General features: G+C 38.0%; 1 protein-coding gene across 9 annotated transcripts in view; it reads right to left on the bottom strand.

The window, feature by feature from the left end:
* SATB1 (SATB homeobox 1) overlaps positions 1–17,218 on the bottom strand; it is a 93,398-nt gene that overhangs the window by 51,468 nt on the left and 24,712 nt on the right. For all 9 annotated transcript variants that reach the window (XM_040547322.1, XM_040547328.1, XM_040547327.1 and 6 more), the window contains exons 3-5: positions 15,369–15,545; positions 14,364–14,490; positions 13,512–13,635 (exon numbers count right to left, since the gene is read on the bottom strand). In XM_040547322.1, the coding sequence (XP_040403256.1) occupies positions 13,512–13,635; positions 14,364–14,490; positions 15,369–15,545 (428 nt within the window). The remainder of the gene's footprint in view (positions 1–13,511; positions 13,636–14,363; positions 14,491–15,368; positions 15,546–17,218) is intronic.

Genomic DNA, 17,218 nt, shown 5'->3' on the forward strand with positions numbered 1-17,218 from the left:
AAAAACTGTTTACACAGGGTAATCAGGAGCGTGCAAAATGTAATATTCCTTTTACACACAGTGCTTGCTAAAGAGATTTTTTTTTTCTTTTTCTTCCCATCTGTGTGTTGCAACACATTTCTACAAGTTAAAAACATTTTTTCAAACAGAGATCTCATGAATACCCAAAAACATGCTATCTGGTTTCTGAATGCTAATTAATTTCAACTAAGGAATCTGATTTTTTTTTTTCCTGTAGGAAGGAATGCATGCTTTTGAAATGGAGCACTTCAACAATAACAGCCACTGAAAACAGAACACCCCACAAGTTTAATTTTGCACGAGTTTGACACTGGCTATTTTCACAACTGTTTTGCATTCAAACCCGCATCTGCTAAATCTGGCTATAAGACAGGCAGGAGCTGTTCTCCTGCTTTTCAAATGAGATTTTATTTATGTTTTACTATTTATCAAGTTTTTCAGCATAAAGCCTTGTAACATCATAATGGTTTTGTCAAGTGATAAGTAGAAGGTACCTTGTCTTCCAAGCAGAATATGAACAGTGCTGCCCATAAACCTTACAGTCAATTTTCAGAGCTGAAACACTAATCTTGACAGTAACCTTTTAATGTATTATATTAATGGCAGAGAGGCGTTAAGCACCTTTTTTATAATTCTCAATAAAATGAACATTTACTGAACAATCTGTCAAACTAGTGGCTCCATTTTTTAAAGCCAAACTTTTAAGGCTCTATTCTATTTTCTCTTCCATAAATCCTCCACTTTACTTTACACCGGCAGGGCAGCACGTCCCAATTCTGCAATCCTAACACTCCTTAAAAAAAAAAATAAAAAAAATGCTACGAGCCTTTGTTCCTAGATCTAATTTGAATAGTGATAAAGTTGCAGAGCCGGACAGAACTTCAAGATTTGGGTGGGAGGAGAGATCTTTTCTTAAAGTACAGAGGAACTTTGTTTCCCCCATCCTAGCCGCTGTCACTGGCTTTTGTTTGCGTAGAAATGGAAACATCAGTATTAATGCAAGCTGAACCCTTCGGAGTGTTTCTCAGAAGACTCTATGTTAACATTTTTCAGATAAGAATGAACATTCAAACCCCCAAACGGATAACACAAGATTACCCCAAATCAAAGATTTTAGCTTGTCTGAGCCTATGCCAGCCCACATACAGCAAAAACCCAACCAGGACAAAACATTGCTCCTAGTGCTCCAGTATGGCTGAGAACTATCACTTGCCACTTCAAGTAAAACCAGACCTATAGCTTTAATATATCCAGCCACTAGCTGTTTTGTTTTTGACAAGGAATCATGAAATTGCATATGAAGAAGTAAGTTAATTTTTTATTTTTACCTTGAACTATAACGAGCAACACAATGGATTTTGTTGATTCATGCCCTATAAACATGTAGAATAAGGAAAAAAAACACAGATGGACAGAGAAGAAAAAAACTTTTGTTTGTGCCTTTGGCATTGCACTTGGTTGGCTATCTGACCTCTATACTTCTGCCAGGGTCAGAAGAACTAAGGATCTGCATGGCAAATGCTGGTCATATAAGTTAAAACTGCCTACAGGCTGATTTCAAATGACGGCAGAAGCATTTATTCCAATACACAAGCACTTATTTTGTCCTTTCTCCTGTCCTTGCATAGCCTAAATTATCTCCTCTTTCTTTTCTACCTTATGTCTTCTCTAAGAATTCTAAATGTACATATTAATGCAATCATTGAGCTACATTGAACATAACGAGGGAAGATTATAAAACAAAAGGAACCTCAATAAGTCATATATAAACCTACACAAGAAAACCTGAAAATCAGAAGTGAGGATTCATCATCTGAAGAAACTGATCCTTGCACTTCACAATTTGGTAATGTAAATTCCCAGTTGCTGCACGATCGAACAGCATCCTCCCAGTATTTTCTGAGTATATCCCACTGACGGATATAAATAAAGCTCAAACAAAAAGCTGATTTCCAGGATACTACAAAGCTTAAAAATTTAAAGAGCAAGAAAAATAGGTGAGAAATGTTAATTCAGATCTGAAGTACTTTATAACTGCTTTACAAGCTGTATGGCATAGTGGCCTAGACTTAAAAAAAAAAAAAAAATCATCACAACGCCAACCTTGATAGATAGGTGACACAGGACATTTCTGTCTTCACTGTCAGACGCCCTACATGAATCTTTATAATCATCCTGATTTTTATTGCACTCTGTTTGTAAATCATAGGTACTTAGTAACAAAAATATTTCTGGCTAAGCCTTTCCCAAACTCAATCTGGATAAAATATAAAATGCTAAATAATCAAAATTTAGTAAGTTAATTTGCAGTTTACTTCACTGAATGAAAATGGCCCTTTAGTTTGGGGGGTGTTTTATTACAACTTCAGATTTTGATTCTGCAGTGCCTTTGCTGGAAAAGCTCTGAAACCAGAGAGCTTCACAGGTAAGGCAAGCACTATACAGTTTAGTCACAAATCCGACTGAAAAAAGCTGTTCTGAAGTAACTAGATTTCTTTATACTACTGTTTTAGCTTAAATCAGAAATGCACATTTTCAAGGGACTGTCCCTGTTGCTCCCACTTTGGTGCCTGTCATGAAGCCGTCTTGCAATACACTGGCAGTTTCTGCCAGATGAAGCTAAACCCAGAACCTGTGCTCCAACCTTGGGACCAGAGCTGAGCTTCTCCAGGGCAAGCTCCACCCTCCTCCCCAGTCCTGTAACGTGAAGACAGGGTCCTCTGCCCCAACCATCTCCCTCTCCAGGCTGCTGCTCCTATACTAGGCAGTGGCAGAGTGCACCGTGGTCAAGGCCAACCAGCATTTCTTGTACAAGAATGAAGGCTGGGGTAGGTGGGGTTTTGGAGATCGCACAGACTGATCTGGTGGAAAACTGGAGTGAGATATACCTTCAGTCTCCCTCTTAAGTGATTGCTTTTACTTCCAACAATTCTGTTCCAGCCAGGTCAGAAAGCTTCTGACTTGTTTCCTACCTGGAAATGACAATCCTAATACAAATGTTTCAAAATGCTATCCTAATGCAAATGCTTTTTGTGACAGGTGACATTTTAGATCTATTAATGCATCAAATGGGCACATAAAAAAAATCCACAAAAACGAAACATACATTCTCTTGATACAGATGTGGGTAATTTCTCTACCTTCAACCAACCACAATGGTTGTTTTCTACTACGTTCTTTGTAAAAGGCTGCTCAAAATTGTTTAGCATTACCCACCACGTTAAAGAAGATTTCCTTGCTGGGAAATAGGACATAATTTTCAGCAAGTCTCTTCTCGGATTCCACTGTTCTGCTAGGCAAAGCATCAGATGTCTGGCATGAAGTTGAGCCCTAAGGCACAATGTCCAGACAAGAAGTCATCAGACTCAGTAGCACTAACAGTTGTCTTGCTGAATTTCTTATGGTGTTTAGGATAAGCCCTTTCTTTGATCTCTTTTCCTTTTCCTACACAAGATTTTGTAGATTTTTAAAGCCAAAAGGGACAATTTTGAGCATCTATTTGGACTCTACATAAAAACAGACCCTAGAAGTTCATCTAGCAATTTCTGAGTTCAGCTAAGTTACCTGTGGCTGAGCTAGAGCAAACATCCGATATTGATCTGAAGACTTCTTGTACTGGATCTTTCAACATGTCCCATGGTAATCTGTTTCACTAGATAAGTACTTTTTTTTTTTAAACATATGACTAGCTTTTAGCTTGAACTTTATTGATTTCAGCTCCTAGTCAGTGCATCTCTTATGTCTCTGATTGCTTGCTTAAATACCCCTCTAGTGACAAATGTAACATCCCCTGCCTATCCTTTGTTTAAATGGTTAAGTGTCAGATTTATTGTTTCAGGCCTCATACCTCTTTATGAGCCACCTGTACTTCTGATTATTCTTAATCATATAGACCCCAATTCTATGAGGATATTTACCCTGCAAAAAAGCACATGAACAAGCTTCTTTGTCCAGGGAAAATATGTAAAGAATTATCAGGAGAAAAAGGAGTTATAGAATGAAATTTGCTATGGATTCTTTACTTCTGCTAAACAAAATCATATGCAAGTGACATTTTAAGCAGCTGTGTTAGACAAGATACTAGTTTCTTCTGCATTGTTGACTTTCATTGTTAAGAGTTTGTGAAAAGTCTAGATGCTCTGAAGAGTTCGTAAAAAGATGTAAAACTCAACAATCTTGGAAGAAAAATGTTCCAGCTAGCTTTCTGCGTGGAATAGGCATGTGCACTTTGAGGTTCTACCCGTTTGAAAATCATCTTAGTTATCACTCAGATTAAAATGTAGCTAGATGAGGTTTTGCACACAAAGCTACTCCTTACAAAATGTGTAGAACAGTGCACACAGCTTTAAAGGCTTGGGGACATTCTAGCTGGCAAGTATATTTTAGTGAGATTTTATTGTGATACATACAAAATCCCACAATTCTGGGAGAATTTAGATATACTGACTTAAACACAGATGCTAGGTAAATTTCAAAGAGATGAACTCTCTTCTCCATCTCTAGAAAGGATATATACACTGATGTCCTTCACACATGTCTCTGTTTTTTTATCATCACAAAATCCATCCTTCTCTATGACAGTTTGCTAAAACTTATCAAATCCTTTGGAAAGGTGGCAAAGCCAGGAATAGGTTATGCTTTAGGACAGTTTCCCCCTCACCAAGCACATAGGTAAATTTAGGTAATTGTTCTTCACAAGCTTACGAAACAACTGCAACTCTCAGTGTAGGAAACCTTAGTTCTTAAAAAAAAAAAAAAGAGAGAGATGTAAGAGACGTGCATATATGAAGAGAGTCGAGTCTTTCATGTGCTCCCACCCCTGGGGAACAGAACTTTTTCTTTTTGACTCGTTTATTCCATGTCTTGGAGTGAGGCAGGTCTGAGGCTGTTGATGTCCTGAAAAACCTGTCCTCTGATAGCTGCTGCAAGGCACCAGAGGAATCTGATACTGTTTGTGTTGTTCTTAAAGAAGTGTCCAAGGAAAGGGAGACAAAGCTCACCCTTGCCTTAGGTTTTCCTACTGTGTCTCTTGGAAATAAATAGAAAGAACGCAATTATTAATTAAAAAAAGAAAAGGGGGGAGGAGGGAAGGGAGCAAGCTTTGAGAGTTTTGCTCAGGGTCTTTTTGAGAAACATAGCTCTTCTAAGTTGTGATTAGAGCCAAGAACTGCACGAGTCTGGTCTGACAAGGTGAGAGGTGCTCATCTCTTGGCACCACCTCTCAATGAGTAGGTCCTGCCTTGCTTTCATTCTTATCTGGTAAAAGATTATTATAAATTCAAGTAATCTTCTCCAGACAAATCTTTATGCCTACATCACCATTTGCCCTGATGCAGATGTACCTCGGCTTTAAATCTGCTGACAGCACTGCTACAGCACCTACAGAATTTGCTCAGCTTTCGGGTAGGTTTTATAACCGCACTGATATCCATGCCTCCCACCACTGCTAGTAATAACTGAACCAGTCGGGGAAGGTCTCCGCAAACCCATCGCAGCAGTGATTAAGACCTAGACATACGTATCTACTTGCCCTTTAAATAGAAGGCTTAATTGGCGATGTGGATAGCAGTTTCCTAATGGACAGAAATTAAACTCCATTTAATTCCTGAGCAGACACTTCCAGTGCACAAGGTTTACCACACATTTGGAGCGGGGAGGGGGGGAGGAAGGAACGAGCCGCATACACGACTCTCCCTACCTCTGACAATCACTGAGGAAAAGCAACATGAGGACCAGAATGGCATAAGTGTGGCAGGTGTGAATTGACCTGCACTGGCAAAGCTGCGAGCTGGGAAACTTGCAAATCACATGGTTGTGCAATACTTGGCTCCAGTCAGTGCTATCATGTTCTTTTTTAAAAAAAATAAATAATAAAAAAAAATCTTAAAGACATGTACATCAAGTTAAGGGATTAACTGTCAAGTGACATTACCGAAACAGAGACAATATATTTCTTTATTGTTAATGAAATTCAGTTAAAAGTGAAGGAAGTGATAAAGAAAGTACTGTTTTGTAATGTATTTTACATAAGAACGTAATATAGAAAGGGAAGTGCAATTAAATCTTAATGTGGACTTTTTTATTTTTAGTTTATCATCTGGTTTACATTTTGAGCCCCTCTGCAGCAGTAAATTATACTGGCATTTCTTAGGGAATAGCTGCCATGTTAATTTAGTTTAATAAAATAACTGACAGAGAAAAGGGGGAAAAGAAGCAAGAAGAGACAGTACCCCGCCACCCCCCCCATCCATACTCTCCTTATCTTTAGCTAAGTATTCAAATGCTTTCTATATGAATTGTCCGTGGTCCAACTCCAGCACCATGTAATAATACAATACATTACAACACAGTACAATACAATCTTGGATTTCTGTAGCGCCCTTCATGCAAGCATCCCAGGGTGCTTTACAATCATTATGAGTTAAAATTAAAACTGAAGCACATACAATTCCTAATAGAATCATTTTAAAAATGCTAAACAGAACAAATAACTTTTAAGTCTAGATTTAAAAGTCCCAACAGCCAGAGCTTTCCTTACTTCAATTGGCAATGAGCTCCAAAGTTAGGGAGCAAAGCGACTAAAGGCTCTCTCATGTTATGTTAAAGGATCTCTCATGTTGTTTATACTTGTGCAGTACTCTGCAGCCAACAATTTGCCAATAAGAAGAAAAAAAAGACTTATTTGCAATCTTGCTTTAAAGAACAGTGGAGGAGTGGCTTGTTAACCCTCTAATAAAGTTACAGAAAAAAAAATAGGGTTCGCACTCAGCCATAACTGCATTAAGAAGTATGAATGAATGAATACAAAATTTTGTAGCACTGCATTACTTTGCTGACTCTTTACCAGCTAGCTGTAAAAAGGGAAAAAATAACAACAACAAACATGTTTTTATATATATGGAAAAATGAAAAAGAAGAACATTATAACAAGTATTTAAAATGCAAGTTATTCTATATACCATTCTCAGGACCACTGAGGCAGTGAAAAAAGAAGCTGAGTAGGGTTCAGTTCTACAACATATACACATTTTAGAAGGAAAATGCATCAGAAGAAAATGTGCTTTGTTCCTTTTTTATTCTGTCACTTCCCTAAAACTTAAAGGTCATATGATACAGATAATCCCTCACATGACACAGTTCTCAAAACTGCTGAGACACAATACCAAGTGGTTAACACATGAAGTGGGGAGAGGACAGTCACAAAAATGTTATTCCCCTAAAAAAACATGAATTTTGTATTTTGTTCACAGGAAAGCTTCGCAGAAAACAACTGCTTATTCCTCCATACAGCTGAATTAAGGGGAAGGAGGGAGGGAGGAAAGAAAGAAAGAAAAAAAAAAAAAAGAAATCAACACTAGCACCATCCCACTATTGGACTTCTCTTTTACAGAAGCACGCGACCTCATGACAGCACAGATAGATACTTAGGGACTTGTTGACATGTTACAGAGTCTTCTGAAGCCATAAACTGCACTTATTTGAGAAAAAAGGTATGTTCCCTTTCCTTCCTGCCTCCCTCCCTGCACAGTAAGTCCAGGCCCCATAATTGGTGTGGAAAGGGACTTTGACATCCTCATAATTTTACCTAATGAAGAGGCAGGAAAAAAAAAATCTACATCTTTTCTCCTATAGTAGCTACTGCCCAGAGAAAACAGTTTGAGATTGATATAACTCTAACATTGAGAGTGTTTAGATACATCTAAAGAACATAAATCAATGATCAAAAGATTAAGTGATTTGAATTTTGAACTCACTATCCTCAAAAGAAATACAACACTAGTGAGGTCAACCAGCAGCACATAAAGGGTATCAGGTAGAAGACAAAATATTTTTAAGGTTACACACAAGAGTTGAGTATCCTGAGAACACCCTTAAATACAGTGTACCTCTAAGGTTCACCTTGAGTGCCCGGGGCCTCCAGCACCACACTGAGTCTTGTGGCTGGGTCTTGCGGAAGAGCTGAAACAGAGGCTCCAGCAGCCCCATGCAAGGCCAGCTCTGGGATCGAAGCCCCTCTGTCGCAATGTTATTATTTCATCTGCCTCATCCCATCAGCAATAGGCTCAGTACTTCACTCCAAATGCCCATCCTACTTGGGTGACTAAAAATCATGGGCACAAATTTTAACAGTTAATTGAAAATGTTTTAAGAATCCCGATACCTTGTCAGCTTGAAGAGACATCAGAGGGAATGCTTTTGAGCAACTAGGGGTGGGTTGGAAGGGACCTGCCTGCCAAGACCTGAGCCCAGGCCCTCAAGGATTTACTTCCCTGAAATAATTAATGACATCTTCAAAACCTAAAGTACAGTAACATCTAAAGTAGAAAAAGAAGCTGCATTCCTTACTGAGTTTATTAATTAGGGGGGGAGGGAGGGTGGGAGGGGGAGAGGGGAGGAAGAGAGGAAAGAGAAGGGAAGCACAAACAGCAAAAGAAACCCAACAACTTGGTCTCAGGTCTAGGCAAGTAAAATTAAAAGGGGAGGGCAGAAAATAACCTTTCGGTTTTGTGAAGAAAGAATTCAGAAATGCTCATAAAACGTATGGATTTTGGCAACTCTTAATAGCTCATTCCTTGGTTATTTATAGGTCTGGAAATTTTAATTTCAGCAACTGCAACTTTTTTTTTTTTGGTCATGATGGGGGTGGGAGTGCAGGTTGTCAGAACAGCAGCCAGGAAATGTGAGAGGATTTCTATATTGCTATTATGCTGCTTGTTTGCTATGATGGCCAGGTACACTCAGATCAGGTAAACTGAGAAACACTTAGGTTCCAAGCAAGCTTTCTTCCTGGCATCTCTGCCAGATCATATAAAATCTGCATGAAATCTGCATAAAACAGCATGCAAATTCAGGGCAGGATATTTGAACAAAGAGCAAAGTATGTGATATACATTGTGCCCATGTCATATGCAGAAAATCATTCACTACAGCACCAGAAGTTTGATCAAAATGCAGTCAAGGCATCTATATTTATCACAAGTGCAGAGCCATTCAGACTTCAGTATCATACCAGCACTTGTTTGGTGGGTGCACACATTTTATGGAATGCAAGCATGTATCTGTCCCCGATCATCAACTGCAGAATTATGTAAAAGATATTCGGGGAAGGGGGGAGAGGGGGACAGGGACGGCACACAAAGATCTTCAAAATAAATGTAAATAGTAATAGAATGCATATAAATTACTATGTCCATAAGTACCACAGACTTCAGATATATTCCACAGAAATATTTCATGTCTCCTACAAAATACATTAAAAAGATGCAACCATGAGATTCTGCTATACATCAAGCCTGGAATTTCTCATCTATAATGCGCTGGCTATTGGTTGTCCTGAGAGTTAGGCTAGGTATGGACAGTTTCAAAGGATGAGCAAAAAGGAAGGAAAATAAATTAATAAATAAAAGACCACCTTCATGTTTCGGGATACTGTGGGGAAAGGGAAAGTATTCCTTGCTTTCACAAGTGCTGTTGCAGCTGTTCGATAAACAAACAAATAAAAACACTAAAGTGAAAAACCCAAACCTGTTTGTGAATACTAACAGCAATGATTCAGAAAATCTTTTCGTAGAAAAAATTCAAGGGAGATAATACTAGTTAGAAAGTCAATGTCATTTGATCATTGCCATATTTTCAAAGCTGTGCCCAGAAACTAATTAATCTCTACAATCTCTTAGTCTGGTAGGTGACCTATTATCTCCCTCTCATGGAAAAGATAACAGGAACTCAAGTGGTACATCTAAAAGTTCATAAACACACCAACAGTGCGATTGTTCCAGAATCAAATGAACTTCCAGCCTAATTCGAAAGAGACAAAACGAAACAAAAAAACCCTCCTTATTAATGACAGCATAGATATGATCTGTAGTATTTCAGTTATTTTAACTGTAGAAGTAATAAGAAACTTGAGCACTAAAACCCAAAACACAGCAAAACTGTAAAAATGAAGTATGAAATGTTAGAACTAATGCTGAGCAGAGAGATGGTATGATTAACATTAAATAAATAAATGCAACAGGCCTGCTTGACTGATCACTTTAGAGCAGCTCCCAACAGCCTGAGGTAGAGCAGAGCTTCAGTGCAAGGGGTTGGAAATAAGAATTGATGGTAGAACAACTTCTTTACAACTCTTTGGAGACTGAAGAACCAAAACAGGAGAGAAATGAGATCTAAGCCACTTGCGAGATGTACCAATTTAATGGAATGCACAAGATGGCCCAGAATTGAGCCCTAGATTAAATTCCAAGTTGCCTTCCCCATCAAAAGAGATGTGGAGAGGAAGCAGAAATGAAGTGAGTCGTGCGTATCAAACACAAGAAGTCTTTCACCCAGCACCTGCATATGCTGCTAGTCTCTAGCAATAAAATCTGCAAACCCAAGGAAAAGCATGAAAATACACTGCAGAGCACAAATCAGAAAAGGTTTGGCTTTTCCATGCAAAATTTGTAGCACCCTTTTACCTTGCCTTCTTAATAAGAAATTTTGAGAATAAATCTTGATACCTATACTTTCAACTCTATGGCAACTGAGAGCTGTGTGTTTGCTCCAATCTGTCCCAAGGACTCCAATTCATGTCCCTATGACGTGGGTTCCTATAGTAAGTGGTAAACCTTGCTGTCGGAAGGTAGAGAGAGACAGCTTCAGTAACTTCAAAAGAGACCATGTATTCAACTCTCCTAACAGGAGCAAGAGTCGTAGTGGTACTGAGGAAGGCATGAAGACTTCATATCTACACTCCCCAAAGTTTTAGTTTAAATGAGGAAGAAAATGGCAAAAAAAAAAAGGGGGAAAGAAAGAAAAAATAAAAGAAAAAAGAAAACTCCCAGAAGTAGAAGATGCTGTTTCTAGACTCTAATGCAAACTGGATCTCAAAGTTTCTCTGCTAATATATTTTCAAGCCATTAAATATACTTGCATGAGAGAAATAGCGTGCTTCGTATTTTTGCAGTTCACAGAATATTGGTATTCTACATAAATAAGAGCAATTTTCTAATATACAAAATACAAGATTAAATAAGAAAAAAAGGTAAATTCTAAGTGACGATGATGACTCTCAGTCTTCCATGCTTAAATTAGGCTTCAGAGATGCCACGCATTGAGCACAGCAGCTTACATATTCTCTAACAAATCCTCTGTACCTACACAAAACAGAGTACTGCTAATGACAGTGACAGAAAACGATAACTAATCTCGTTTCCACTTTGAGTCATTTTTCTGTGGTTAATAAATTATATCCATAACTGTGTTAATAAGTTATGGTATGGTGTCACTGCATTAGTTTGCATTTGTGATGAAGCGCTTCGTATGGCATTACCTATGCCCACGGAAGTACATAAGAGGAGAGACCACTGCTCTTCTCTCACAAGGGTCTAATGCTGGCATTTTGACAAATCCTCTAAGGAAAAATTGCCCTCCACCTTCTGCTTTGCTCTTACTTCTCACCTCTGTTACGGCAGCACAGTATTGCGAGCAATTCACAAACTTGAATATATTTAACAAAACACAGACACTTTAAATCAGTCTCCTTTGCATAGGAGCAATGTACAATTAGTTATTATTTCAGCAAATACGGGAAGCATTCATATCAATTGAGTCACTTGAAAAGGCACTGTCAGACCAACATGTCTTCCCTCTTGCTCCTGGAGGAAAGCAGGAAGATTTAGACCAACTGATGGGATCTTGACCAACCACTTATTTTTCCAAAAGTTAAGATTAAATAAACACATTTTAATCTTAATGTGATATGGTCTTTAAAGAAATGGACTACAAAAAGAAAAGCAGAAGCTATTTAAATTCCCAAGCAACCCAACCACTGCAGCACCGGTGAAGATAAACAGATGACAAAAGTACTTAGCATGCTTTAAACAACAGAAAAAAAAAATCTCATGGCTTTAAATATATTCTTTTACCAAAAAAAAAAAAAGTGCAAAACAGCAAAAACAGCAAACAAAGCCTCAAATAAGAGTTCTGTAATCTGGGGTTTTGGTAATCTCAGGAGCTGTTTTTGAGGACTGATATTAGGCAAGGTTTTTGTCCATTAAAATTATGATGTAAAAATTCAGTACTGTTTTTAAAAAAATCTTTTAAAAATAGTAGTTACTGAAATTTCTCCAGTACTATAGAGAATGAATACAATGAAGTATTTCTTTTAAAAACTGTTTTCCTGTTTTGCCACTTCATCATCTACATATATACACAAGTTGCTTTGTGAAACACTAATCCCAATTATAAATGAAATGTTCCATCTTTATACAATTTACTGGCTTTCCATCACTATCAAGTAAAAACTAGCACTGTTAGACTAAAATGGAGAATAATCCCAAATTATCCCGCAGCCTCCACAAGCCAGCAGTGCAAAAGCTCACATGCTTTTATAGTAGGTACGCACAAGATAACTTTGCAGACATATTACTAGAATGGTTTGCAACCAGTGAAGATAATTTTGATTATTTCCACTTCAAAACTTCCTATATTGAAGCCACATCACTGAAAACAATCTAACCATAGGGGAAAAAAGTGATGGGAAAACAGACTGCTAATATATCCACTGGAAAGACAGAGAGAGAGAGCATGCAAGTAGTTCTCTATAGATTAACTGAAGTCTTTCAGAGACAAAGACTCCAATATTCTGAGCAAGAGAAATAAAATTCCTATAAAAATATCTCAACTTCCTTTTTCCTCTCCCTACCACAATTAGCATCATTTATTTGTACACTGAATTTCTGTCTCCACTGTGCCACAATAAAATACAATTTAAAATCTAAAATGTAACAGTATATATGAAGTTCCCACCACGACACCGGTGGACTTCGTACTGCATAGAAAAATAAGTTGCTCCCTCCCAGTAATTCGACAAAAGAATGACAGAAAAGAACAATACGACTAAGGCTTCAGGAAGCCATCAATTCAATATTTAGCAATGCATAAATTGAGACTTCATTTTTGTTTAGGTATATTTTGATTAGAACTAATAAATGGCTGATTTTCCTTTGGTTGTTTGCAACAACAACACATCATCCGAAGAGCTTTATTCTTTATTCCCCTCTCATATAGCATGCCAAGGACTGTCTCATTTTATGAATTAGCATTTAAAACTACTGCAGGTTATCTAACAAGCATTCAGATTCAATAGTACTTTTGACAGCAGTAAGTAGAGAGCCTTTTAACATCTTGAACACATGTGCTTGAAAAAAGTAGTTACATCAAAGCAGTTCAAAGACTGAAGACAAAAACCAGTTAAAATCCAGTTTGCTGTGAGACAATTTTAGTGTGGTGTAAACAACCTTTCACAACTCCCCATGGGAAATGTTGTAAGACTATGTTCAAAATGAATCAGGCATATTTATAAAGATCATGAAGTGGTCAAATGAATTTGCATTTTTGGCAGATTCACTCCACGGATACTACTTGCTGCAGTCTGTAGAAATCTCAAATCTCACATCAGTGTTGCCTGTAGTGCTTTATTATTTATTACATGTTATGCTAAGTACCTGTGAAAGGGGACATTCCTTGGCCAATGAACTCTGGTTCATATCCTTCAGTAAGTCCTTCAGAGCATTTCTTACTGTTGTGTGAGACCATTGTTCAGGAGGCAAGTCTTCTAGTTTAGGGCAACTATTTGAAACACAGATTAGAAAAGGGATTATTACAAGATTGCATCCTGCTGCAGAACATTCCTTTAAGACAGACAGATTTCATTTTGCGCATCAAGCAGATGCATCTGGAGATTGCTCTCGGTCTCCTGATTGTTCCGATTAGTTAATTACTTTATACAACACATCTGCTGTATTGATGCATGAATTATACATCAGCTGCATGTGGCGACTATTTTTTCATGTTACTTCTACCTTCCTGCTCTGATGCGCTTGGTAAAACAATTTAAGGTGTAATGCTTTCTCACGACTGATCATGAAAAGCATTAATATATTAACCATTTTTTTCCTTTTTTGTTACCGTGAAATTTAAGAACCTAGACAGCAACAATAAGTGTGAGCAAGTCATTCTTTTACAAAATGCACACAGATGGTACTGTTCATGATATGCAAAAATATTTTTCTCTTAAGTAAACTTTATGTAAAATGCCTTCTTGTAATGCATCATTTAATTGACTAAAATGCAATATAGTTTTAATGAGATATCCAAAGAAAATCTATGTATCAGAGCTATAAAAGTTTTCTGCAATAGTATGCTGTAAGTTAAAGAAGAATTAGGGTAACTAAAAAGGAATTTAGATAAGCCTTTTTACTTTGAGCACACAGCACAGCGGGAATTAAATACAAGCAATATTAACCACGAGAGCTGACAAGTAACAGTTCACTTCCCAGAACTGGTATGCAACTTACCTGTGTAACTGGATTTTCAGTGTGACCACATGATACACATCTTGCAGCATGTCTGCTACTGTAGCATCAGGGGCATCTGTCACATAGGAGAGTGGAACTGGATTCCACTTCCCAACCTGGATAAGCCCTGTGGGGTATATACATATATATATGTATATATATATATATTTTTTTTTTTTGGAAGAGGAGGGAGGGCAAGGAGGACAAAACCAAAAAAAAGTAATGTACCTGTTAATTCCTAGGGGCAAAAAAAAATAACCAATTTTAACAGGATTGGCACTTCTGTTTCTAGCTTCTTAAATCTGACACTATAAAACTACAGACAGCCCCCCCCCAAAACAAAACAAAACAAAACCAGACAAACAGACAAACAAACAAAAAACCAACAGAACACCTACTCACACATCACCAAGGGCACTCTTTATGTGTATTGTAAAATTATACAAATGCATTATAGTAGAGATTTTTAAATACACATAGAAGCATATTTTCCTCAAGTTATGATTAATTCAATACGACATAATATAGTAGTTACCCTTCTTAACAAATTATAAAGGATTTTGCAATGCAAGGACTGAGTTTAAAAAAATACTTTGCAGTCTATAAAATCATCAGGAACAAAATAAAAGAAACAGAGCTGGATATTCAGTCATAAATGCAAGTTGACTCTCAACAGTCCATCTGCTCAAATATGCTTTACACTTCCTTGTGGATCCTCAGTGGAGCAGATTATTAAGGTCAATAAGCATACTAATGATTCAGTTGAAGTCTTTTTTTCTTAAAAAAAAAAATAAAGAAAAAAGTGTCTACCTCAACATTCCACATGAACAAAACGTGCGCTAACTAAACAAAAATACATTAAGAAAAAAAAGCAACAACAGAGACAGAATCTGCAAGAAGTTTAAGAAGTGAAACCTGCATCTCATTCCTGAAAGAAATCCTGCCCCTCCCCCAGGACCCCCCAAACAAGCACAATTCATTGTACAATTTCCTAACATTACTTACCTTTTGCTTGGGCAGCAGAGCTGTGAGAATATCCGAGTGATAGCAATGCCATTTCAATCAGTTGGTTGAAAAGCATGTCCTTCCTCACCAGCACAAATTCTGCATGCTCCTCCTTAGAATCATACTCAATGGCATTTTCATAATGTTCCACTACACAGAAAACTGGAAGCATACTTCCTGTTAAAAAAAAAAAAAAAAACAACAAATTTCACGTATTAAACTGGAGTTATAGTAGAGTAGGTGGGTCTACAAAGCATTATGTAAATAAAACCTGTATGAACAGGCAGACGAGGCATCAGGAATCATCACAAATATTTGATAAACATATTCCCTGAGTCCTTTCCCCTTGCCCTCCCCGAAAAAGAGAAAGTTCTGCAAAACACCCCGCTCTATGAAAAGCAGAAATGCAAATTTACCTTCCTTGATGGGGTACAGATGAAAGAATTACCTGCTATAGAAATCACAAGGTTGACTGAAGAGAAGTTGATTCTCTCTGTCCTGCCTGATTTGTTGTGAGTAGCAGGCAGCACGAGAACCTAAATACACACTGCAGATGTCTTCAGTGTATGCCATTTTAGTACCAGCCACATAATTTTGTTCGTTAACACTAAAACTTTCTCAGTTCTGCCAAAAATATTTCATTACCTTCAGCATCAACAACAAATCACCTCGCATGTTATACATTTGCTCTGAAAAGGGCACACGAGGAAACAAGGCAAAAGTTAACACTAATTCATGCCTCATTCATTGAGTGCACTTGAGCACTGCTTTCACTCACATCTTTAAGAAACAAACCGTGATTTCAATTCAGTTTTGAGTAGCGTACCTGCAGCCTGGGCTTTCTTTTTGTTGCCTCATGCACTTGCATTCAACATTCCTGGTGTTCACTGCTATTTCGGCACGCCTGAAACTAATTACTAATTTCTAGTTTTGTAGCATTTCATGACAGACCCTTCCCTCTGCCATACAGAATATTGAGCAAACCACCTCTTTCCCTTCCTTTTGGATTTTATTTTATTCCTTTAATTCCTTTTTGACAGCAGACAGGAAAATTAACGAACAACCCAGGCTTTTTTGGGGAAATCATCCCCGCCAGCAGCCGGGTCTCCAGATGCTGAGAGAACCCCTCCCGGCCTGCCAGAGGCACCTCACCCCGTGGCCTTCCGCCCCGGCCCTGTCCCAGGTTAGGATCTCCCGGCGACAGAAAGCCGAAGGGTTAAAAGCAGATGTACTGAACCGCCTTATGGCAGCCTGCCAGAGGGGTATCATCTTTAGCATAAATGATGACAAGGGTTATTTTAACAGGGCACCCAGGAACTCCAATTAGTCCTACAATGTTAATGCCTCTATAACCACTGCCCTCTAGACTGACAGAGCCTCCTAACCTGCTCCGGTGCACAAGGCATCCTGCAGCTGAAAAGGAAGATTTACTGTTGACAACAGAAATGCTTTAAGATCACGTCCGCTGACTTGTACCGTAACATCTAGCAAGAAATCACGGTAAAAAAAGATACCTTTTAAGCTTGTATATTTAAACTACATCTGTTCACCAGAGAGTCAATCTCTGGCAAACAAACCCCTTCAGGCTTGCTTGGAAAAGCTCACAAACTCACTCCAGTTTGCCCAATAGGCTCAGCATGAAAGACAAGACTAAAAGCTTGCCAATATTTATGTAGTGCAGGAAGGAGCTTTTTTTTTTTTCTTTGTGTGTGTGTGTGTGTGTGTGTGTGTGTGTGTTTGTGTCTTGTTTTTTAAATCTCAGCGAGACTGGTCAGGAAGGGAGAGAAGACCAAAGCAAAAGCAGTACGTGCAAACTGGTGATTTCTTCATTGGTTTTAATTAAGCTGTGA

Source organism: Cygnus olor, chromosome 2, assembly GCF_009769625.2.
Source record: "Cygnus olor isolate bCygOlo1 chromosome 2, bCygOlo1.pri.v2, whole genome shotgun sequence".
NCBI classification, from domain to species: Eukaryota; Metazoa; Chordata; class Aves; order Anseriformes; family Anatidae; genus Cygnus; species Cygnus olor.